The 26,913-nt window shown below is 40.4% G+C and overlaps 1 protein-coding gene and 1 pseudogene across 1 annotated transcript; both read right to left on the bottom strand.

The window, feature by feature from the left end:
- Positions 1-6,147: 6,147 nt before the first annotated feature.
- LOC129559053 (olfactory receptor 7E178-like) lies at positions 6,148-7,104 on the bottom strand. Its single transcript, XM_055430496.2, has one exon. It carries the CDS (start codon positions 6,976-6,978, stop codon positions 6,148-6,150), a length of 831 nt encoding a protein of 276 aa, XP_055286471.1. The 5' UTR covers positions 6,979-7,104.
- A 3,739-nt stretch (positions 7,105-10,843) lies between these two features.
- On the bottom strand, positions 10,844-19,871 carry LOC129558833 (olfactory receptor 7E178-like; annotated as a pseudogene).
- Positions 19,872-26,913: the final 7,042 nt, after the last annotated feature.

Below are 26,913 nucleotides of genomic sequence, written 5' to 3'. Positions count from 1 at the left end.
TCATCTCACACGCTAGTAAAGACATGCTCAAAATTCTCCAAGCCACGTTTCAGCAATACGTGAACCATGAACTTCCAGATGTTCAAGTTGATTTTAGAAAAGGCAGAGGCACCAGAGATCAAATTGCCAACATCCACTGGATCATGGAAAAAGCAAAGAGTTCCAGAAAAACATCTATTTCTGCTTTATGGACTATGCCAAAGCCTTTGACTGTGTGATTCACAACAAACTGTGGAAAATTCTGAAAGAGATGGGAATCCCAGACCACCTGACCTGCCTCTTGAGAAACCTGTATGCAGGTCAGGAAGCAACAGTTAGAACTGGACATGGAACAACAGACTGGTTCCAAATAGGAAAAGGAGTATGTCAAGGTTGTATATTGTCACCCTGCTTATTTAATTTATATGCAGAGTAATCATGAGGAACGCTGAGCTGGAAGAAGCACAAGCTGGAATCAAGATTGCCAGGAGAAATATCAATAACCTCAGATATGCAGATGACTCCACCCTTATGGCAGAAAGTGAAGGGGAACTAAAAAGCCTCTTGATGAAATTGAAAGAGGAGAGTGAAAAGGTTGGCTTGAAGCTCAACATTCAGAAAACGAAGATCATGGCATCTGGTCCCATCACTTCATGGGAAATAGATGGGGAAACAGTGAAAACAGTGTCAGACTTTATTTTTTGGGCTCCAAAATCACTGCGGATGCTGATTGCAGCCATGAAATTAAAAGACGTTTACTCCTTGGAAGGAAAGTTATGACCAACTTAGATAGCATATTAAAAAAGTAGAGACATGACTTTGCCAACAAGGTCCGTCTAGTCAAAGCTATGGTTTTTCCCATGGTCATGTATGGATGTGAGAGTTGGACTGTGAAGAAAGCTGATAGCCGAAGAATTGATGCTTTTGAACTGTGGTGCTGGAGAAGACTCTTGAGAGTCCCTTGGACTGCAAGGAGATCCAACCAGCCCATTCTAAAGGAGATCAGTCCTGGGTGTTCATTGGAAGGACTGATGCTGAAGCTGAAACTCCAATACTTTGGCCACCTCATGCGAAGAGTTGACTCACTGGAAAAGACTCTGATGCTGGGAGGGATTGGAGGTGGGAGGAGAAGGGGACGACAGAGGATGAGATGGCTGGATGGCATCACCGACTCGATGGACATGAGTTTGAGTGAACTCCAGGAGTTGGTGATGGACAGGCGTGCTGTGATTCATGGGGTCGCAAAGAGTTGGACACAACTGAGCCTCTGAACTGAACTGAACTGAATGTATGTAAGATAAAAACCAGAGCAATCATTTCAAGAGCCACACCCCAAGGAAATGTATATAAGTGTGAGTTTAGAGTAGAGACAATAGTTTTATAAACAGCACATAGGCTATAGAGACCACATTCTATGGTGTAAAGAGGCTATATGTGAAAAATCATTATCAGCAATAATGGGGAAAACACACTGCCTGTTGGGCTTCTCAGTAGTAAAGAAACTGCCTTCCAATTCAAGAAATGTGGTTTCTATCCTTGGGTCAGGAAGACCCCCTGGAGAAGGAAATGGAGCTCCAGTATTTTTGCCTAGAAAATATCATGGACAGAGGAGCCTGGCAGACTACGGTCCATGGGGTCGCTAGAGTCAGATGCAACTTACTGACTGAGTATACATGCAGGCACATTGTCTGTTACTACAGCAGGCTCTTCGTATTTTCCCCATGAGCTCAGATCTCTTTAGGATCTGGGACATTTTTCCATGAGCAGTTAGGACACATGATATAAAAGTTACATTTGACTGAAAGATCTGACTTAGATCAGAAGTTTCAGTTTTTTGAGGAATCTCCACACTGGCTCCATAGTGGCTGTACTGGAAATAGAACTGCCATATGATCCAGCAATCGCACTCCTGGGCATACACACCGAGGAAACCAGAATTGAAAGAGACACATGTACTCCAATGTTCATCGAAGCACTGTTTATAATAGCCAGGACATGGAATCAACCTAGATGTCCATCTGCAGACGAATGGATAAGAAAGCTTTGGTACATATACACAATGGAGTATTTTTCAGCCATCAAAAAGAATGCATTTGAATCAGTACTAATGAGGTGGATGAAATTGGAGCCTATTATACAGAGTGAAGTAAGCCAGAAAGAAAAACATCAATACAGTATACTAATGCATATATGTGGAATTTAGAAAGATGGGAACCTTAACCCTATATCAGTTCAGTTCAGTTCAGTTCAGTCACTCAGTCGTGTCCAACTCTTTCTGACCCCATGAATCACAGCACGCCAGGCCTTCATGTCCATCACCAACTCCCAGAGTTCACTCAAACTCATGTCCATCAAGTCGGTGATGCCATCCAGCCATCTCATTCTCTGTCGTCCCCTTCTCCTCCCACCTCCAATCCCTCCCAGCATCAGAGTCTTTTCCAGTGAGTCAACTCGTCGCATGAGGTGGCCAAAGAATTGCAGTTTCAGCTTTAGCATCAGTCCTTCCAATGAACACCCAGGATTGATCTCCTTTAGAATGGACTGGTTGGATCTCCTTGCAGTCCAAGGGACTCTCAAGAGTCTTCTCCAACACCACAGTTCAAAAGCATCAATTCTTCGGCTATCAGCTTTCTTCACAGTCCAACTCTCACATCCATACATGACCACGGGAAAAACCATAGCCTTGACTAGACGGACCTTGGTTGGCAAAGTAATGTCTCTGCTTTTTAATATGCTATCTAGGTTGGTCATAACTTTCCTTCCAAGGAGTAAGCGTCTTTTAATTTCATGGCTGCAATAAGCATCTGCAGTGATTTCAGAGCCCCCAAAAATAAAGTCTGACACTGTTTCCACTGTTTCCCCATCTATTTCCCATGAAGTGATGGGACCAGATGCCATGATCTTCGTTTTCTGAATGTTGAGCTTCAAGCCAACCTTTTCACTCTCCTCTTTCACTTTCATCAAGAGGCTTTTGAGTTCCTCTTCACTTTCTGTCATAAGGGTGGTGTCATCTGCATATCTGAGGTTATTGATATTTCTCCCAGCAATCTTGATTCCAGTTTGTGCTTCTTCCAGCCCAGCGTTCCTCATGATGTACTCTGCATATAAGTTAAATAAGCAGGGTGACAATATACAACCTTGACATACTCCTTTTCTTATTTGGAACCAGTCTGTTGTTCCATGTTCAGTTCTGACTGTTGCTTCCTGACCTGCATACAGGTTTCTCAAGAGGCAGGTCAGGTGGTCTGGGATTCCCATCTCTTTCAGAATTTTCCACACTTTATTGTGATCCACACAGTCAAAGGCTTTGGCATAGTCAAAGAAGCAGAAATAGATGTTTTTCTGGAACTCTCTTGCTTTCTCCATGATCCAGTGGATGTTGGCAATTTGATCTCTGGTGCCTCTGCCTTCTCTAAAGCCTGCTTGAACATCTGGAAGTTCATGGTTCACATATTGCTGAAGCCTGGCTTGGAGAATTTTGAGCATGACTTTACTAGCGTGTGAGATGAGTGCAACTGTGCGGTAGTTTGAGCATTCTTTGGCATTCCCTTTCTTTGGGTTTGGAATGAAGACTGACCCTTTCCAGTCCTGTGGCCAAGGCTGAGTTTTCCAAATTTGCTGGCATATTGAGTACAGCACTTTCACAGCATCATCTTTCAGGATTTGAAATAGCTCAATTGGAATTCCATCGCCTCCACTAGCTTTGTTCGTAGTGATGCTCTCTAAGCCCACTTGACTTCACATTCCAAGATGTCTGGCTCTAGGTCAGTGATCACACCATCGTGAATATCTTGGTCGTGAAGATCTTTTTTGTACAGTTCTTCTGTGTATTCTTGCCACCTCTTCTTAATATCTTCTGCTTCTGTTAGGTCCATACCATTTCTGTCCTTTATTGAGCCCATCTTTGCATGAAATAGTCCCTTGATATCTCTGATTTTCTTGAAAAGATCTCTTGTTTTTCCTATTCTGTTGTTTTCCTCTATTTCTTTGCATTGATCGCTGAGGAAGGCTTTCTTATCTCTCCTTGCCTTTCTTTGGAACTCTGCATTCAGATGCTTATATCTTTCCTTTTCTCCTTTGCTTTTCACCTCTCTTCTTTTCACAGCTATTTGTAAGGCCTCCTCAGACAGCCATTTTGCTTTTTTGCATTTCTTTTCCATGGGGATGGTCTTGGTCCCTGTCTCCTGTACAATGTCACGAACTTCCGTCCAGAGTTCATCAGGCACTCTATCGATCAGATCTAGTCCCTTAAATCTATTTCTTACTTCCACTGTATAATCATAAGGGATTTGATTTAGGTCATACGAGACAGCAAAAGAGACATAGGTGTATAGAACAGGCTTTGGGACTCTGTGGGACAGGGTGAAGGTGGGATGATTTGGGAGAATGGCATTGAAGCATGTATATTATCATACGTGAAATGAATCACGAGTCCAGGTTTGATGCATGATACAGGATGCTCGGGGCTGGTGCATGGGGATGGATATGGGGAGGTGGGAGGAGGGAGGTGGGAGAGGGTTCAAGAAGGGGAACACATGTACACCCGGGGCAGATTCATGTCAATGTATGGCAAAACCAACCAATATACTATTGTAAAGTAATTAGCCTCCAATAAAAATAAATAAATAAATATTTAAAAAATAAAAGAAGTTCCAACCTTGGCCACATGCTAGAACCAGCCTCAGTGTGTTTAAAAATCCTCATGCTGGGACGTCCCTGCTGGTCCAGTGGATTAGATTCCCCCTTTCAATGCAGGAGGCATGAGTTCAATCCCTGGTCTGGGACGTAAGACCCCACATGCTGCATGGTATGACCAAAAATAAAAATAAGTACTATTTTAAAATCTTCAGTTCAGGACACCCTAACTCTAACATTGTGAAGGAATTATCCTCCTTTAAAACAAGTAAATTTACATGTTTCAATGCCATTCTCCCAAATAATCCCACCCTCCAATTAAAATAAATAAATTTTAAAAATAAAAAAATTAAATAAGTAAATTTAAAAATAAATAAATAAGAATAAAATAAATAGACTCTTTGGCAGTGAGACTCATTTGTCAGTTTATTTTTTAGTTTATTTTATTGTAGTAGATTCACGATATTGCAAAACAGTGAGTATTTTTAAGCTTCCCAGATGATTTTGAGAAAAATCAAGGCTGCGAGGCAGTGACATTTATCCTCACACATAGACTGCATGCGTGCGTGTGTGCTCAGTCACTTCAGTCACGTCCAACTCTGCGCCCTCATGGACCATGGCCCGCCAGGCTCCTCCATCCATGGGATTCTCCAGGCAAGAATACTGGAGTGGGTTGCCATTTCCTTCTCCAGTGATACAGTATGAAGTGAGTGAAGTGAGGGAAGTGAAGTCGCTCTGTTGTGTCCGACTCTTTGCGATCCCGTGGACTGCAACCCACCAGGCTCCCCTGTCCATGGGATTTTCCAGGCAAGAATACTGGAGTGGGTTGCCATTGCCTTCTCCACATAGACTGCATACACAGATTTAAAGCACAGTAATCAGCTGGAAAATAAACAACAGCTTCCCAAAAAATATACTATCTAAATATGTAAAAATGGAGTTGTTCGTCTTTCTAGTATGTGGGTCACCACAATACATGAGAGACTCCTCCTTAAATACAATAAGATTCAGTCACACAGTATTTTTGATATCTACAGAATCCCAGAAGACCCTCCCAGCCCCATCAAAAACATATATCAGAGATCAGATCAGATCAGATCAGTCGCTCAGTCGTGTCCGACTCTCCGCGACCCCATGAATCACAGCACGCCAGGCCTCCCTGTCCATCACCAACTCCCGGAGTACACTCAAACTCATGTCCACAGAGTCGGTGATGCCATCCAGCCATCTCATTCTCCGTCGTCCCCTTCTCCTCCCGCCCTCAACCTTTCCCAGCATCAGAGTCTTTTCCAGTGAGTCAAGTCGTCGCATGAGGTGGCCAAAGTATTGCAGTTTCAGCTTTAGCATCAGTCCCTCCAATGAACATCCAGGATTGATCTCCTTAAAAACATATATAAAGAAACAATATTCGGGTGTAAAACAAGGAGAGGTAAGAAGGCTCTAAGGGCTACAAATGATGTCACAAGAGAGGTAGACTTTTCAGATCCAGATGCTAATTTTGCTACATTTTCCAACCCACACTCCAAATGGAGGTTAGATTGCTTTGCTAAGGAACCTCCACAAGGCTCTTTTGATGTCTCGGTTTCTCAGGCTGTAGATGAAGGGGTTCAGCATGGGTGTGACCACAGTGTACATAACTGAGGCCAGTAAATCCTTCCTGGGAGATTGTGAGATGGCTGAGCTGAGGTACACACCAAGGCCTGTTCCATAATATAAGCAAACAACTGTCAGGTGAGAGCCACAGGTGGAGAATGCTTTATACCTCCCACCTGATGATGGGACTCTCAAAATGGAGGAAAGAATTTTGTAATAAGACAAAAAGATCCCCGAGAAAAGGACAAAAGCAAAAATGGCACCAGTGAAATACAGGATTATATTATTGGTGAAAGTGTCAGAACAGGCAAGTTTAAGGAGAAGAGAAGGGTCACAGAAGTAATTAGAAATTTCTACGTCTTTGAAGCAGGTAAGTTGTAGCACAATCAAATTGTGTACCTGGGAGTCCATAAGGCTACCCAAAAAAGACACCAAAACTAAAGAGAAACAGAGGTGTGGGTTCATGATGACCAGGTAGTGCAGTGGGTGACAGATGGCCACAAACCTGTCATAGGACATCATAGACAGAAGCATACCATCCATACATCCAAAAAGGATAAAAGAAGACATCTGTGTCAGGCAGCCCCCATAGGAGATGACTCTGCTCTGAGTTAGGATGTTCACAATCATCTTGGGGACTGTGGTGGAGACGAAACCAATGTCAGCCAAGGACAGGTTGGAGAGGAAGAAGTACATGGGGGTGTGGAGGTGGGGGTCAGTGATTATGGCCAGGATGATGAGCAGGTTTCCCAGCACGGTGACCAGGTACATGGACAGAAACAGGACACAGAGCAAAGGCTGCAGTTCTGGATCATCTGAGAGGCCCAGCAGGAAGAATTCTGAAACACTTGTTAAATTCTGTGTTAGATTTTGTGGTTCTATGTACCTTGGACACCTTTGAAAAAGAAATGAGATTTGGAAGAAAGAAAACAAGTAAACGACATGCAGTACTGTGTCCATATTTTGGATTCAAGCAATTCATTTCTAAGATCATACACCCCAGTTCCTTCAGCAATATTTCTCAGTGTGACTATCTGCTTAGAATTCTTTCTTCATTGGTTTCTGTGTTATTCACATCTGTCTATGCATTTTTACTTTATAAAACTTCACTGAAAAGTGAAAGAAATAAGAATGCTAGAGATAATATATCCATGACCTCAGTTAAATACAGCATACTTCTTTAGAGATGATAAAGATTCCCTTATAGAATAAGAGATTCCCTTCCCCATCTAAGAAAATATATAATAAATCAAATATTAAAAATTTCAGTCATTTACATAAATCCTATTTTCTCAAATACAATTCTAGATAGTTCTCCCACTTTTCTTTTTACAAATCTCTATGAAATTCAAGACTATGTCACCTGGATTCTAAATCAAAGATGAATGTTCATAATCGGAAACATTTTGTTTGATCTTCAGAGTTTTATTCATCCTTTGTTTTTCTGTCTTCCTTCCTTCATGAAATAGAGATTACTCAAATATCAGAGCTGTCTTTTATAAGTCATTTAGTATATATTCCATATATTTGACTTTGGTGGACTTCAAATTTTAATCAACTTTGTTTAATTAAGAGCACAAGGTCTAATGTGTTGGTGACTACAAAGATAGTGTTCAAGTGCACAGTATTGTCAATGATTAAATGATAATGAAATTTAACTAACCCTCTTGAAATTTTTTACCTTACACAGGATTATTTGTTTCAAACCATCTCAGTGAAATGTCTGAAGTATGAGACTACTTCACATTGCTTGGACTCTGTTCTGTACTGACATGATAATACTACTTCATTGTTTTTCTTTTTTTCATTTTATTGAAGTGATCGACAAAATGGCATATATTTGGGTTGTGCGAGATGAAGCTTTTTAAATATATACAAAAGGACGATTTAAATACATATATACATGGGGAATGATTACCACAGTCAAGTTAATTAACATATCCATCACCTCACATAGTTTCTTTGCGTGTGTGTGTGTGTGTGTGTGTGTGTGTGTATTAACAGGTAAGCCAAACTCTCTTAGCAAATCTCAACAACACAGTGCAGAATTATTAGCTATAATCACTAGGCTGTACATTAGATCCACAGAACTTACTCATTTTATAACTGAAAGTTTGTACCCTTTGACCAACATCTCCCCACTTTCTCCACCACCAGTCCTCACAACTACAGTTTAAACTATGGTTCTAAGAGCTTGATATTCTTCACTTCCACACATAAGTGAGATCATACAGTATTTGATTGTCTATGTCTGGTGTATATATTTTAATATGCATTATATTCTTCAGGTCCATCCATGTTGTCACAAATGGCAAGATTTCCTTGTTTTTATGAGTGAATAATAGCCCATCATTTATATATACACAGTGCATTTTCTTTATTTATTCATCTGTCAACAGACACGTATCCATAGTTCACTATTTAAAATAATATCACAAGGACAAGGGAACGCACATATCTCTTAAAGGTTTTGAGTTCATTTTGTTAGCATGTACTCTAAAGTGAAGTTGTTGGGTCCTGTGGTAGTTCTATTTCAGTTCATTGCAGTTTTTTCTTTTTCAGGGCACCTTCATTCTGTTTTTTCTAGTGTCTATAAATATTCATTCCCACCAACCAAGTACAAAGATTCACTTACCTCCGTATCCTCACCAACATTTGTTGCTTTTTTTTTTATATATAATAGCCATCCTAACATATACAAGATGATATTTAATTTACATTTGAACTTGCATGTCTTCATATTAACTGATGTTGAGTGCCTTTTACCTGGTGATCTTGTTCTCCTGATCATAAACACTCTTATTTATAGTTGAGGAGTTTCAGGGGAGGTTTCACAGTCAGGTCAGAACTCAACCTTCTTATCACGATGTAACAAATTTCCATGTCAATCCTTCCTGATACAGGGATTGCAATTCTTACACTTCTGCCTTTAAAAGGTAATTCTGGTTCATTATTTTGGCATTCAAGCTATAACTTAATTGTGTAAAAGATCAAAACAGAATAATGAAAACACATCCGGGCAGTTTCCTTATCCATGAAATTATTATAGTAATTGAACCTACCTATGCTGAAACTGCAATACTTTGGCCACCTCATGCGACGTGTTGACTCACTGGAAAAGACTCTGATGCTGGGAAAGGTTGGGGGCGGGAGGAGAAGGGGACGACAGAGAATGAGATGGCTGGATGGCATCACCGATTCGATGGACATGAGTTTGAGTGAACTCCGGGAGTTGGTGATGGACAGGGAGGCCTGGCGTGCTGTGATTCATGGGGTCACGGAGAGTCGGACATGACTGAGCGACTGAACTGAACTGAATAGGACTATTGCAAGAAATTTTAAAGAAAAATCATTAATGTTGCTTAGAACAGTGGTTTTCAGGTCCAATTGATCTATTATTTATATATGCATATTTTAAAAATACTCAGTTACCCCAGCCTCAGTCTAGAACCGGTTCCAGGATCTCTACATGTGAATTTCTTGGTCTCCCTTCTGTGAAGTTGGGCTTAATAAACACCACTTTAGAATACTGCACAACACTAAGAAGGTCCATGATTATTATATCTATTAATACTATCATGAATACTTCACCTACTTTGAAAATATGGACATTAATTATATTTGCTTCAGATGTCATATTTTACAAAAATTTAAAACATTGAAATTTTTGTGGCATCTCACTTCAATCCCATTCTTCTCCATGCACATCCCCAAAAGCAGCCAGTGTTGTGAAGTCGATGGGCTTGTTTCCTTCTAAATGTTTCCATAATGTCGGTATTCACTTATGTATCCAAAACCAGCTTTAATAAAATCTTCTCTAAACAGAATGCTATCCATATTGCCCCTGAAATGCACTTCTTTACACGACATTTTGGTTCCATCTCTCTGTGAAGTACATACAACTACTTCGTTTTCCTGACACACATTGTTGCATAAGGAAAGACATTTCATCAGTTCATAAATGTACATTTATAGAAAGCAATATAAATTTAACAAATTTAAAATATATCTTTGACATATATATTAAAGGCAATAATACATACTTTAATATAGTTTATACATTAAATGAATATTTAATTTATATGTATTATATTTTTATTCATATCAGTTTCTGCTTACAACAATCCTATGAAAATTCTTGTACCTCTCTATATATCAAACAAATGAAGATTTGTATGTAGTACGTGAGTGGTAGTTAGTCGTTCAAGTTCTAACAATTGATTCATAATCAGTTTTACTAATTAATATTCGTCCGTCCGTCCGTCCGTTCCGTCACTCAGTCGTGTCCGACTCTTTGTGACCCCGCGGACTGTAGCCTACCAGGCTTCTCCATCCATGGGATTCTCCAGGCAAGAATACTGAAGTAGGTTACCGTTTCCTTCTCCAGGGGATCTTCCCGACCCAGGGATCAAACCCGGGTCTCCCGCATTGGAGGCAGATGCTTTAACCTCTGAGCCACAGTATTTGTTTCAATGAAAAAATCATTTTTGACAACTGCACTATCTTTTAATAAGGTATCTTTTGAAAAGATCATTGAAGTCAGTCTTGTGATAATTTCACATTAGCTGCACATTTTCATCTTATATAGAAAATCTTCTCAACCTTAGATTTCAAAACTGGACAGCAAAATGCATGGCTAATCATTGAAAACCCTATAATCCTCCATGTTAGGGTCATTATGGCCTCTGTAAACTGCTGTATCACTTTCATAATTCACAGATACACCCCCTGAACCAAAAGAAGATGAAACAATTTATCTTCCCTGTCACTTCTGAGACCCAAGTAGATTTGAAAAGAAACTCTTACTAGGTACAGTGGAGAACTTACTAGGTACAGGGGAGAACTGAGAACTTGGGTAAGTATGAGCAGATCAGGGTTTGAGTCCTGGGTCTTTCACCCCCTGTAAGTGGAGTATGTGCAATCTCTCCACGTCTCTGTGTTTCTGTTCCTTCCTGGAAATTCAGTCCAATATTTGCCCTACAATGTATATCACACCTAAAGGGAAGTTTGGAACCTAATAAATAATCAATCACTTGTATAAAGAATTTCAATCATTATTGGGATATCATACTCATTAATAAAATAAACTCCCCCCAGTTTAATGACCTTTCATGGGTTATAAGGCAAAGAGATCAAAGCCTTTCCTGTCTCAGAGCTGGAGCATAGAAAACATGAAATCCTAAAATATGTCTTGGCCCATGTATTAAGATGTGCATGTCCTCTTCTTTTCTGACTCTTTTTTCCCCCATATTCATGAAAATGTCTTCAGTGATTTCTCAGTGATTGAATGCTGTAGAGGCTATTGAATAGAAAGTGATAGATCCCAAAGTCCCATAATATAGGAAAAAACGAGCAGTATTTTAACTTGTCTCTGGTCCTATGGGACATTCTGAAAAGGATGAAAACACTAGCTTGAATGGTCCACTGTATGGAAGCTATATTGCCCACACATAGTTTCTGTGAAAAATAGAAGGGTTTATTCAACACTAAAATGGGTTTTTCATCCTTGTCACCTCCACTGTGGTACCAAGATATAGGCTCTGAGGAATTGGAAATAAACCTCAGTCATTTCTCTTCATTATGAAGAATGTACTTGTATAAACAAAAATCACAATAAACTAAACAATAAAATAAGCAAAAATCTCCTGTCAGGGATGTGAGGAAACCACAGCATCAGGTGAAGAGATAATTAAATCTGATGACAGGGGAATTAGCCTTATCATTATTAGTAACAAAATATAAAAAATATATTTTGCCCTCTCTTCATCCATCATATAATTATTGCACAGAGAGCTACCATTATTTGTTTAGTCCTAATTCAGTGGATTTGTACCAATGAGGAATCAAGTCTGTTGACAATCCTAAGTCTCACAGATTCTAAGAAATTTCCCCATAACACACTAAGAATTAGTGGAGCATAAAAGATTCAAAATAAAGTTTTTCTTCTCTGAGTCTCATACCCCAAATTTCACTGTTTTCAGACTTTCTGAAAGTTTTCAGCAAAAGTACAGAGATATAGCAACATACACATCTGGAGTATATTATCTTAAACTGTTTTAATTTACCTGAGTAGGAATGGACCACAAGACTCTGATTTTGTGTCTGCTTTCATGATTGAGTCAGCTGATCATCAGTACAGAGGAGAAAGTGGACAGATGAAGTGAAATCCAGAAACAATGTCAACAGAGAGATCTACCCTGGAGTATCAAGTGGCAATCATTTCTCTGCTCTGTGCCTGTGATCTCATATGTTCTTCCTAAAGCTGACACAGCAAGAGCTACCTCCAGAAAACTCCAATGGGAGGGGCAGAGTGAGCAGGGAATCTGACAGGATTGACAGGGAAGTGGCACGATGGTTTGGGGTGGCAGGGGGACTTCCCTACCTTGCATCTGCAGTCAGTCTGTCTAAAATCACTGGCTTCAAACTTGGTTTTAACACTGTCTTAACTCATGATCTGGTTGCTGTTGTTTATTCCTTAATTTGCATCTGACTCTTTGAGACCCCATGAATTGTAGCCTGCCAGTCTCCTCTGTCCATGTGATTTCCCAGGCAAGAATACTGGAGTGGGTTGCCATTTCCTTCTCCAGGGAATCTTCTTGACCCATGATTCAATCCCACGTCTCCTGCATTGTCAGGCAGGTTCTTTACCACTAAGCCACCAGGAAAGCCCCTTGAACTGGTACATGTTGCATAAAATATTTCACTTCTCTCTTCTTATAAAAATAATAGTAATGTGTGTACATATAATTGGGGAGAAATTATGCAGATGTACTCAAGCAATAAATATAAAACAATTCCAAACCCATGTAGATTGCTCCCAAACTCCCTTCATCATCATTATCTCCCCCAGCACTTACTGGGTTGGGCTGCATCTCTGCTGGAACATGACCAAAGAGCACAGACTCACTGCCTCTCTCCTGCCTGGTGTGTGATGAAGTCTCAGGGTCCCTCCTCAGGACAGACAGGAAGACAGACTCAGGCTGGACATTCTGATGTACGTTCCTACAAAGGATGGAGACAGAAACGTAGATCACAACGTGAGAGCAGGCAAACTAAAGAGCTGGAGGCACTGGCCAATTATTTACAATGATATGACCTTAGGGCTCAATGCATAAAGCTCATCATTAGCCAGTTAGTCTATATTATTCCAATCTCTGGGGACTTGTTAATATTAACAGAACAGGAAAAGGAGAAAAGTGAATGTCCTAAGATGAGTCTGGGTCCCTCTTCTCCTCAGGAGGAAATTCCCTGTACTCTTGCTCCTTACTTCCAAGTCACAGGAAGTAAGATTTTTTCTCATTTTGGCACTCAGTGTGTGGTTTTGCGAGCTGAAAATCCATGTATCAATCATGAAATCTATGCAGCATGAAGTCCATGCCAAGGATGTGTACGCTTTCCATTTCCAGAGTTAATAATTGTTTCTAAGGATAACTTGTTTTCATTTCCTTACTTTAGCTCACACTCGATGGGAGGAAATACACAATGGGATGAAAACCAGGAGTTGAAATCAGTGAGAGCATCTCATATCCTGCCCACCACACATGCCTCATCCTCTATAAAGATCATGTGCTCCAAGCCATTCAAGGCTCAGGTCCTGCTCATCTGCTTTGTAATATGTACCCAGATTCACTGCACCAACATGATCTCAACAAAAATTCCCTGGAAACAAACTAGAAGTGGGTAGACTTTCCTCTCTACTGGGTACTGCAGACCCCACTGTACAGCTCAGGTCATGCAGTTTCAAGTAAACCCCTGGTCTGTGATACACAGGAGAGCCCCTCCATCAGCATCAAGGCAGGTGTGGAGCCACAATATTAGAACTGGCAAACTAATGAACTAGAGGCACTGGCCAATTATTTACAATGATGTGACCTTAACATTCAGTGCCTGAAGCTCATCATGAGCCAGTTGGTCCATGTTGTCCCAATCTCTGGAGACTTGTTAATATTAATGGAACATGAAAAGCAGAAAAGTGAATGTCCTGGGAAGCATCTGGGTCCCTTTTCTCCTCAGAAGAAAATTTTCCTATATTCTTGTTTATTACTTCTCACTTCTTGAGAGTCCCTTGGACTGCAAGGAGATCCAACCAGTCCATTCTAAAGGAGATCAATCCGGGGTGTTCTTTGGAAGGACTGATGCTGAAGCTGAAACTCCAATACTTTGGCCACCTCATGCAACGAGTTGACTCATTGGAAAAGACTCTGATGCTGGGAGGGATTGGGGGCAGGAGGAGAAGGGAACGACAGAGAATGAGATGGCTGGATGGCATCACCGACTCGATGGACATGAGTTTGAGTGAACTCCGGGAGTTGGTGATGGACAGGGAGACCTGGCATGCTGTGATTCATGGGGTAGCAAAGAGTTGGACACGGCTGAGCAACTGAACTAACACAAAATTCAGACTTTTTCCCTCAATTTAGCCATGCAATGTGTTACTTTGATATCTATAAATTGATAGTATCAATCATGAAATCTACAAAGCATTAGGTCTATACTATGGATGTGACATACTTTCCATTTTCACAGTCTCTAAGGATACCTTCTCTTTTTTTGGCCAATTTTAATGAAACTTCACATGGGGTTACAAGAGTTAGACACAATTTAGCAAGTAAACCACCACCAAACCAATGAATCTTGAGTTCTAAGGTTTTTTCTTTATTGACATTGGCATATTAGAAAACTATTGATCTTTACTTACAATTTAATAACTGATACTTTAATTAAATATTTCAGTGGATCTCCCAGATGGTCACAATCAACGTGTCAGCCAGGGCTGCAGGCATCTCAAGGCTGGATCAGCAAGTGTCCACTTTCAAGCACATTCATGAGGTTGTTGGTAAGATTCACCTGTTCACACAATATTATCCAGAGAATTCCTTCAGTTCCTTGACACATGGCCTCCTGGTGGGGCAGCTGGGTTTTAGCAATGTGAGCCATCAAGAATACCAGAGAGAGGCACCAGGAAAATAGTCAGATTATCATACTCCATTCCCTATTACTTCCCAACATTTCTTCCTCATTCTTGTTGATGGAAGTGGGTCTCTATGTACATCTCACACTCAGTGGCAGGGAAACACACATGGTAGGAAAACCAGGAGTTTGGATCTGTGACAGGATCTCAGATAGTGCCCACCACACAGAAACCTCACTGTCTATGAGAAGAAGACACTGGGTGTTGGGACATCAAAAATAATTAATCCACAGCAAAATGTATTACTATGCACATGAACTATGCATTTTAGCTAAGTCACTTCAGTTGTCTGACTCTTTCCGACCCTTTGAACTGTAGCCCACTAGGCTCCTCTGTCCATGAGATTCCCAGGCAAGAGTCCCGGAGTGGGTTGCCATGCTCTCCTCCTGGGGATCTTCCCAACCCAGGGACTGAACCCAAGTGTCCTTCATTGCAGGTAGATTCTTTACCAGCTGAGCTACCTGGGAAAACCTGAGTATCCTTGAAGTGAAGTGAAGTAAAATTCACTCAGTCATGTCTGACTCTTTGCGACCCCATGAGGAATTCTCCAGGCCAGAATACTGGAGTGGGTAGCCTTTCCCTTCTCCAGGGGATCTTCCCAACCCAGGATCTAATCCAGGTCTCCTGCATTGCAGGCAGATTCTTTACCAGCTGAGCCACAAGGGAAGCCCAAATGGCGATTGAGTAGAGTTGATTATAGAGAGATGAGGGAAGTATTGGGGCTCTTTAAAATATGTGGGTAGTGGTAATAGTGTTAAACTGAAGTAACAGCATTGTGGGGAGTGGGAATCAGACATTAGAGTCAGTGCTAAGGATGAGTGTAGAAGACACGGTGTATATAAAAGATAGATATTGGTCTTTCTGTAGTACATTAGAGATTTGCTTTGTACTTGCCTTGGTTTTCCTTACATGATGACTATCTGTAAAGAAAACAAGAATCTTCTCACATTCAGTGTTCGATGTGTCATTGAAAAATTTCTGTCCTCACTTTTTATCCCTTTACTATGTGCAGAAATAGTCAAACCCCACTCTTTGTTCTATGAGTCTTAATCTTGCAGTTACCATTAGAGAAAATAGATTCTGTTGAATGTCCTGATAATAAATGCAAACCATATTTTTACTATTTTAACGCAAACCGTAATTGTTTTCTCTCTTTTGCAAGTCTTCTTAGAGATGTCTGTAGAAGTTTCAAGACAGAAGAAAAATACTGGATGTATAATTGTTAAATTGACTTTACTCTTTCTTATGAGGTAGTGGGTAATTTATTCAATGTTGGACAAAGTAGAGCTGTGCCTAATCTCTGCCCTTGCTGTGCTACACTAGAGTACAAATAGACAAATTTCAGTTTCTATCCCCAACCTAATGAAAACCTACTGAATAGCACAGGGAACTCTACTCAATGTTCTGTGGAAACCTAAATGGGAAGGATATCCAAAAAAGAAGGGGTATATAAAAACATATAGCTGATTCACTTTGCTGTACAGCAGAAGCTAACACAATATTGTAAAGCAAATATACTCCAATAACAATTAACTTACAAAAATCTAAGAGGGCTTTAAGCTCCATGTGGTTAACAAACAAAAATTAGAATCAATGAGAATTAAAAAAAAATTTTTTAACAGATTTTTTTTTTTAGGACACAAAATGTGTTTTATTGTTTTTTGGGTTTTTTTACTTTACAATATTGTCTTGGGGTTTTTTTGGTTCTATTTTTAATTTTTTCAATTTTAATTGAAGGCTAATTACTTTACAATATTGTATTGGTTTTGCCATACATTGACATGAATCCACAACGGGTGTACATGTGTTCCCCCTCTTGAACCCCCATCCCACCTCCCCCCCCCCATATTATCCCTCTGGGTCATCCCAGTGCACCAGCCCCAAGCACCCAGTATCATGCATCAAACCTGGACTGGTGATTCATTTCACATATGATAACATACAGGTTTCAATACCATTCTCCCAAATCATCCCACCCTCGCCCTCTCCCACAGAGTCCAAAAGACTTTTCTATACATCTGTGTCTCTTTTGCTGTCTCGTATACAGGGTTATCGTTACCATCTTTCTAAATTCCATATATATGCATTAGTATACTGTATTGATGTTTTTCTTTCTGGCTTACTTCACTCTGTATAATAGGCTCCAGTTTCACCCACCTCATTAGAGCTGATTCAAATGTATTTTTTTAATTGCTGAGTAATACTCCATTGTGTATATGTACCACAGCTTTCTTATCTATTCGTCTGCATATGGACATCTAGGTTGCTTCCAGGTCCTGGCTATTATAAGCAGTGCTGCAATGAACATTGGAGTACATGTGTCTCTTTCAGTTCTGGTTTCCTCGCTGTGTATGCCCAGGAGTGAGATTTCTGGGTCATATGGCAGTTCTATTTCCAGTTTTTTAAGGAATCTCCACACTGTTCTCCATAGTGGCTGTACTAGTTTGCATTCCCACCAACAGTGTAAGAGGGTTCCCTTTTCTCCACGCCCTCTCTAGCCTTTATTGCTTGTAGACATTTGGATAGTAGCCATTCTGACTGGTGTGAAATGGTACCTCATTGTGGTTTTGATTTGCATTTCTCTGATTATGAGTGATGTTGAGCATCTTTTCATGTGTTTGTTAGCCATCTGTATGTCTTCTTCGGAGAAATGTCTGTTTAATTCTTTGGCCCAGTTTTTGATTGGGTCGTTTGTTTTTCTGGAATTGAGCTGCAGGAGTTACTTGTATATTTTTGAGATGAACTCTTTGTCAGTTGCTTCATCTGCTGTTATATTTTTCAATTTGTTAATGTGGTGTATTACACTGATTGATTTGCAGATATTGAAGAATCCTTGCATCCCTGGGATAAAGCCCACTTGGTCATGATGTAGGATCTTTTCAATGTGTTCTTGGATTCTGTTTGCTAGAATTTTGTTAAGGATTTTTGCATCTATGTTCGTCAGTGATATTGGCCTGTAGTTTTCTTTTTTTGTGACATCTTTGTCAGGTTTTGGTATTAGGGTGATGGTGGTCTCATAGAATGAATTTGGAAGTTTACCTTCCTCTGCAATTTTCTGGAACAGTTTGAGTAGGATAGGTGATAGCTCTTCTCTAAATTTTTGGTAGAATTCAGCTGTGAAGCCATCTGGACCTGGGCTTTTGTTTGCTGGAAGATTTCTGATTACAGTTTCAATTTCCATGCTTGTGACAGGTCTGTTAAGATTTTCTATTTCTTTCTGGTTCAGTTTTGGAAAGTTTTGGAAAGTTGTACTTTTCTAATGATTTGTCTATTCCTTTCAAGTTGTCCATTTTATTGGCATATAATTGCTGATAGTAGTCCCTTACGATCCTTGCTATTTCTGTGTTGTCTGTTGTGATTTCTCCATTTGCATTTCTAATTTTATTGATTTGGTTTTTCTCCCTTTGTTCTTGATGAATCTGGATAGTGGTTTGTCAATTTTATTTACCCTCTCAAAGAAGCAGCTTTTGGCATTGTTGATTTTTGCTATGGTCTCTTTTGTTTCTTTTGCATTTATTTCTGCCCTAATTTTTACAATTTCTTTCCTTCTACTAACCCTGGGGTTCTTCATTTCTTCCTTTTCTAGTTGCTTTAGGTGTAGAGTTAGGTTATTTAGTTGACTTTTTTCTTGTTTCTTGAGGTATGCCTGTATTGCTATGAACCTTCCCTTTAGCACTGCTTTTACCGTGTCCCACAAGTTTTGGGTTGTTGTGTTTTCATTTTCATTCATGTCTATGCATATTTTTATTTCTTTTTTATTTCTTCTATGATTTTTTGTTTTGCTGAGGAACCTCCACATGGCCCTTTTGCTATCTCAGTTCATCAGGCTGTAGATGAACGGGTTCAGCATGGGGGTGACCACAGTGTACACCACCGAGGCCACAATCCTTCCTGGGAGATTGTTGGATGGATGAGCTGAGGTACACACCAAGGCCTGTTCCATAAAATAAGTAAACAAATGCCAGGTGAGAGCCACAGGTCAAGAAAGCTTTATACCTCCCACCTGATGAGGGGACCCTTAGAATAGAGGAAACTATTTTATAAGAGAAAAAGATCCCCAAGATAGGGAGAAAATGAGAGATGGCACCAACAAAAGTACATGACTATGTTATTGGTGAAAGGGTCAGAACAGGCAAGGTTGAGGAGTTGAGAAGGGTCACAGAAGAAATGAGAAATTTCCACATCTTTGAAGTAGGTGAATTTTATCACCATGGAATGGTGCATCTGGGAAACCAAGAGACTGATGAAAAGTGACACCAAAACCAGTGAGCCACAGAGACATGGGTTCATAATGTCCAAGTAACACAGAGGGTGACAGATGGCTACAAACTGGTCATAGGCCATCACAGTCAGAAAAAGACTATCCAAACACCCAAAAGCATAAAAAAGGACATCTGTATCAATCAGCCTGCATAGGAGATGACCCTGCTGTGAGTCTGAATATCCAGATCATTTTCAGGGTTGTGGTGGAGGTGAAACCGATGTCAGCCAAGGATGGGTTAGAGAAGAAGAAGTACATGGAAATGTGGAGGTGGGGGTCAGAGGTGACAGCCAGGATGATGAGTAGATTCCCCAGCATGGTGACCAGGTATGTGGACAGGAACAGGATAAAGAGCAAAGGCTGCAGATCTGGATCATCTGAGAGTTCCATAAAAATGAATTCTGAGTTGTTTGTTAGATTCTGTGGTTCCATATAGTGTTGACACCTTTTGAAAAAGAAGAGAAAATTTAAAGAAAGGAAACAAGTAAATGGGCATGCAGCACTATGTCCACATTTTGGATTCAAGCAATTAACAAACAAAATATTCACACACAAAATATTCACACTTGGTTTAAAAGTCTGTTCTTTATGTCTGTGTCTCCTTTGTTGCCCTTCACGTAGAAGCATCAGTACCATCTTTCTAAATTCCATATATATTCATTAATATACAGTATTTGTCTTTCTCTTTCTTTCACTCTGTATAATAGGCTCTGGGCTCATCAATGTCAATAGAACTGACCCAAATATGTTTCATTTTATAACTGAGTATTGAGGTAATGGTACTTCAGCAATATTTCTAAGTGTCTCAAATCCAGTTTTGTTTTTGTTTTTCCCTTGGAACTGTTTTTTCACTGGTTTCTATGTTAGTCACTTTTTTCTTTTTTTAATTCTTACTTCATTTTTTATTTCTATTTTTCAAATATAAATTTATTTATTTCCTTTTTTTATTGGAGGCTAATTATTTTACAATATTATATTGGTTGGTTTTGCCATACATTGACATGAATCCGCCACGGGTGTATTGTAGTGGTTTTGCCATACATTGGCACTTTTTTCATTACACTAGCCTGAAAAATGTTAGGAAAGCAAGGAACGTTTTGATAACAATCTATGATCACAGAAATAAACTTCTCTGGTGGCTCAGATGGTAAAAAATCCACCTGCAATGTAGGAGACCCAGGTTCAATTCCTGGATCAGGAAGACCCCCTGGAGAAGAACATGACAACCTACTCCAGTATTCTTGCCTGGAGAATCCTCAGAAACAGATGAACCTGATGGGCTGCAGTCCGTTGCAGGAAGGGGGACCCCTTCCAGGGCCCGAAAGCGGGCTCTTGTCTAACACTCAGAAATGAATTATCTGAGGAGACACATTTACTGACAAAGCAAGAGATTTTATTGGGAAGGGGCACCCGGGCAGAGAGCAGTAGGGTAAGGGAACCCAGGAGAACTTCTGTGCCACATGGCTTGAAGTCTCAGGTTTTCTGGTGAATGGATAAGTTTCCAGGTTGTCTTTGGTCATTCATTCTGAACCCTTCCTGGTGGCACACACATTGCTCAGCCAAGATGGATGCCAGTGAGAAGTATTCTGGGAGGTGATTGGACACGTGGTGTCACCTTTTGACCTTTCCCAAACTCTTCCAGTTGGTGGTGGCTTATTAGTTCCATGTTTCTTACCAGGACCTCCTGTTGTAAAACAACTCATGCAAATGGTTACTATGGTGTCTGACCAGGGTAGACAGTTTCAGTCAGTGTGCTTCCCCTAACAGTTCATGGAGTCACAGAGTCAGATGCAACTAAGTGACTAAGCACAAGCATTCTTAATGAAATATATTGAATAAGAAATAGACTTCTCCCTCTGAAATGAAAATATCTCTTGACATATCAATAAACCATAAATGGCACAGACATCAGTGATTTCTGGCCCCCAAATGTGGATGAGGGCTCCCAAAACTGCAATACACCACCACCAACACCCCACAGTGATTGCTGAGGAGCTGGGAGGGGTTCTGTGCTGTGTTTAGTCGCTCAGTCTTGTCCAACTTTTTGCAACCCCAAGGACTGTAACCTGCCAGGCTTCTCTGTCCATGGGATTTCACAGGCAGGAATACTGGAGTGGGAGGGCAGGGGAATGCAAGAAGCAGCCTTCTTTCACATTGCCACTCCTTGAGGTGAACAAAGAAACAAGATTTGGTCCCAGAGATCTGAGGTGCGTATGAAAGGAATGAATTTGCTGATCTTGGAGGCTTGCATATTTCCATACACAGAATGCTAACTTCCTTAATTTGCTGTATGATCTTTGATATTCAGACTGCCAGCTCCCTTTGTTGCAGACTTGTATATTGCCTGCAAACTTGTATTTAGCCTTCCCATCACAATAAACTGTGGAAAATTCTGAAAGAGATGGGAATACCAAACCACCTGACCTGCCTCTTGAGTATGCAGGTCAGGAAGTAACAGTTAGAACCGGACATGGAACAACAGACTGCTTCCAAATAGGAAAAGGAGTATGTCAAGGCTGTATATTATCACCCTGCATATTTAACTTCTATGCAGAGTACATCATGAGAAACGCTGGGCTGGATGAAGCACAAGCTGGAATCAAGACTGCCAGGAGAAATATCAATAACCTCAGATATGCAGATGACACCACCCTTATGGCAGAAAGTGAAGAAAAGCTAAAGAGCCTCTTGATGAAAGTGAGAGAGGAGAGTGAAAAAGTTGGCTTAAAACTCAACATTCAGTAAACTAAGATCATGGCATCCGTTCCCATCACTTCATGGCAAATGGATGTCGTAAGAGTGGAAACAGTGGCTAATTTTATTTTGCTCCAAAATCACTGCAGATGGTGATTGCAGCCATGAAATTAAAAGATGCTTACTCCTTGGAAGGAAAGTTATGACCAACCTAGACAGCATATTAAAAAGCAGAGACATTACTTTGTCAACAAAAGTTTGTCTAGTCAAGGCTATAGTTTTTCCAGTGGTCATGTATGGATGTGAGAGTTAAACTATAAAGAAAGCTGAGCACCAAAGAATTGATGCTTTTGAACTGTGGTGTTGGAGAAGACTCTTGAGAGTCCCTTGGACTGCAAGGAGATCCAACCAGTCCATCCTAAAGGAGATCAGTCCTGGGTGTTCATTGGAAGGACTGATGTTGAAGCTGAAACTCCAATACTTTGATCACCTGATGCGAAGAGTTGACTCATTTGAAAAGACCCTGATGCTGGGAAAGATTGAGGGCAGGAGGAGAAGGGGATGACAGAGGATAAGATGGTTGGATGGCATCACCGACTCAAGGGACATGGGTTTGGGTGGACTCTGGGAGTTGGTGGTGGACAGGGAGGCCTGGTGTGCTACAGTTCATGGGGCCACAAAGACTCAGACATGACTGAGCGACTGAACTGAACTGAACTGATCATACACACCATGTTAATAGGTCAGCGTAGTGTTTCAACTAATGTGCTTTCCAAGTAGTAAATTTTATACTAAGCATTAGCTCCTTGAAGTTATTAGCTTTGTGAACAAAATTTTAAAATAAAAAAAAACAGAATTTTTTTAAAAAGATGTTCCAGAAATTAAGTCTCCACATTTCCAATGCAGAGCACATGGTTTAGATCACTGGTCTGGTAACCAAAATCCTACAAGCCATGCTGTTCAAAGACAGAGGTGATGGTTGAGTGTTTGAGTGGGAACTCTCATGCATTCTTTTTTTTTGTAATTTTTATTGGAGTATAGTTGTTTTACAATGTTGTGTTAGTTTCTACTGCACAGCAAAGTGAATCAGCTATACAGAAACATATATCCCCTCTTTTTTTCCCTCTCTTTTTTTTTTAATTGAAGGCTAGTTACTTTACAATATTATATTGGTTGGTTTTGCCACACATTGACATGAATCCGCCCTGGGTGTACATGTGTTCCCCATCTTGAACCCCCTTCCCACCTCCCTCCCCATCCCATCCCTCTGGGTCATCCCAGTGCACCAGCCCCGAGCATCCTGTCTCATGCATCGAACCTGGCCCCCCCTTTTTTTTAAATTTACTTCCCATTTAGGTCCCCACAGAGCATGGAGTAGAGTTCCCTGTGCTATACAGTATGGTCTCATTAACAATTTTATACATTTATCTATCTTATACATAGTATCATAGTGTATATGTGTCTAACTGTAGGATTCTGATTATAGGAAATGTTCCAAAAGACAAACATACAGAGAAAAAAAGTAGATTAGTGATTGAGGTTGGGGTAAGGATTTATTGTGGATAGACACAAGGGATCTTATTGGGGTGATGAATAACATTCTAAAACTAGATTATGATGATGTTTGTTCAGTTCAGTTCAGTTCAGTCGCTCAGTCGCGTCCGACTCTCCGCGACCCCATGAATCACAGCACGCCAGGCCTCCCTGTCCATCACCAACTCCCGGAGCACACTCAAACTCATGTCCACAGAGTCAGTGATGCCATCCAGCCATCTCATTCTCCGTCGTCCCCTTCTCCTCCCGCCCCCAACCTTTCCCAGCATCAGAGTCTTTTCCAGTGAGTCAACTCGTCTCATGAGGTGGCCAAAGTATTGGAGTTTCAGCTTCAGCATCAGTCCCTCCAATGAACATCCAGGATTGATCTCATTTAGAATGGACTGGTTGGATCTCCTTGCAGTATAAGGGACTCTCAAGAGTCTTCTCCAACACCACAGTTCAAAAGCATCGATTCTTCGGCGATCAGCTTTCTTCACAGTCCAACTCTCACATCCATACATGACCACGGGAAAAACCATTGCCTTGACTAGACGGACCTTGGTTGGCAAAGTAATGTCTCTGCTTTTTAATATACTATCAAGGTTGGTCATAACTTTCCTTCCAAGGAGCAAGCGTCTTTTAATTTCATGGCTGCAATCAGCATCTGCAGTGATTTTGGAGCCCAAAAAAACAAAGTCTGACACTGTTTCCACTGTTTTTCCGTCTATTTCCCATGAAGTGATGGGACCAGATGCCATGATCTTTGTTTTCTGAATGTTGAGCTTCAAGCCAACCTTTTCACTCTCCTCTTTCACTTTCATCAAGAGGCTTTTGAGTTCCTCTTCACTTTCTGCCATAAGGGTGGTGTCATCTGCATATCTGAGGTTATTGATATTTCTCCCAGCAATCTTGATTCCAGCTTGTGCTTCTTCCAGCCCAGCGTTCCTCATGATGTACTCTGCATATAAGTTAAATAAGCAAGGTGACAATATACAACCTTGACGTACACCTTTTCCTATTTGGAACCAGTCTGTTGTTCCATGACCGGTTCTAACTGTTGCTTCCTGACCTGCATACAGGTTTCTCAAGAGGCAGGTCAGGTGGTCTGGGATTCCCATCTCTTTCAGAATGTTCCACAGTTTATTGTGATCCACACAGTCAAAGGCTTTGGCATAGTCAATGAAGCAGAAATAGATGTTTTTCTGAAACTCTCTTGCTTTCTCCATGATCCAGCGGATGTTGGCAATTTGATCTCTGGTGCCTCTGCCTTTTCTAAAACCTGCTTGAACATCTGGGAGTTCACGGTTTACATACTGCTGAAGCCTGGCTTGGAGAATTTTGAGCATGACTTTACTAGCGTGTGAGATGAGTGCAATTGTGCGGTAGTTTGAGCATTCTTTGGCATTGCCTTTCTTTGGGATTGGAATGAAGACTGACCTCTTCCAGTCCTGTGGCCACTGCTGAGTTTTCCAAATCTGCTGGCATATTGAGTGCAGCACTTTCACAGCATCATCTTTCAAGACTTGAAATAGCTCAACTGGAATTCCATCACCTCCACTAGCTTTGTTCGTAGTGATGCTTTCTAAGGCCCACTTGACTTCACATTCCAAGATGTCTGGCTCTAGGTCAGTGATCACATTATCGTGACTATCTTGGTCGTGAAGATCTTTTTTGTACAGTTCTTCTGTGTATTCCTGCCACCTCTTCTTAATATCTTCTGCTTCTGTTAGGTCCATACCATTTCTGTCCTTTATCGAGCCCATCTTTGCATGAAAAGTTCCCTTGGAATCTCTAATTTTCTTGAAGAGGTCTCTTGTTTTTCCTATTCTGTTGTTTTCCTCTATTTCTTTGCATTAACTCAGTAAATTCATCAAAAATACTGAATTGTACACTTATAATAAGTGAATTTCATGTTATTTTAATTATGCCTCAATAAAGTTGTTTAAAACATAGTTTATATGTGCCAATCTCAATCTCCCAGTTCCTCCCACCCTTTCCCTTTCCCACTGGTATTCGTTCATTTGTTCTCTACATCTGTGTCTATTTCTGCTTTGCAAATAAAATCATTTATATCATTTTTCTATATTCCACCTATATTCATTATATAGGATAGTTTTTATCTCTTTCATTTATTTCACTGATATAACAATCTCTAGGTCCATCCACATCTCTACAAATGACCTAATTTTGTTCCATTTTATGGCTAAGTAATATTCCATTATGTGTGTGTGTATACATATATATATATATATTCAGTTCAGTTCAGTCACTCAGTCTTATCCAACTGTTTGTGACCCTGTGGACTAGAGCACTCCAAGCCTCCCTACCCAGCACCAACTCCCAGAGCTTACTCAAACACATGTCCATTGAGTCAGTGATGCCATCCAACCATCTCATCCTCTGTCGTCCCCTTTTCCTCCTGCCCTCAATCTTTCCCAGCATCAGAGTCTTTTCCAATGAGTCAGTTCTTCACATCAGGTGGCCAAAGTAATGGAGTTTCAGCTCAGCATCAGTCTTTCCAATGAACACTCAGGACTAATCTCCTTTAGGATGGACTGATTGGATCTCCTTGCAATCCAAGGGATTCTCAAGAGTCTTCTCCAACACTACAGTTCAGAAGCATCTATTCTTCAGTGCTCAGCTTTCTTTATAGTCCAACTCTTACATCCACACATGACTACTGGAAAAACCATAGATTTGACTAGATGGACTTTTGTTGGCAAAGTAATGTTTCTGCTTCTGTTTATCTTGCTAACTTATTAAACTGGCTGTATACTTGTAGACTCATTGCTTTTCCTTTACATGTAAAGTCTACTACATTTAAGGCCTCAGTGGATAATGTTTTCCATATCCCATAGGTTTTAAGACTTTGTATTTTTGTTATCTTTCTGTAATGATGTTTTTATTTATTTTTTGTATTTTTTTCTTTTTAAAATTTATTTATTTTAATTGGAGGCTAATTACTTTACATTATTGTATTGGTTTAAGCCAGAAAGAAAAACACCAATACAGTATACTAAAGCATATATATGGAATTTATAAAGATGATAACGATAACCCGGTATATGAGACAGCAAAAGAGACACAGATGTACAGAACAGTCTTTTGGACTCTGTGGGGGAGGACGAGGGTGGGATGATTTGGGAGAATGGCATTGAAACATGTATATTATCATATGTGAAATGAATCTCCAGTCCAGGTTCAATGCATGATACGAGATGCTCGGGGCTGGTGTACTGGGATG

Source organism: Moschus berezovskii, chromosome 8, assembly GCF_049115385.1.
Source record: "Moschus berezovskii isolate FMDL1 chromosome 8, NW_MosBer_1.0, whole genome shotgun sequence".
Taxonomy (NCBI): domain Eukaryota; kingdom Metazoa; phylum Chordata; class Mammalia; order Artiodactyla; family Moschidae; genus Moschus; species Moschus berezovskii.
Note: the sequence above shows the minus strand (reverse complement) of the source record. Positions and strands in the feature narration are given on the sequence as shown.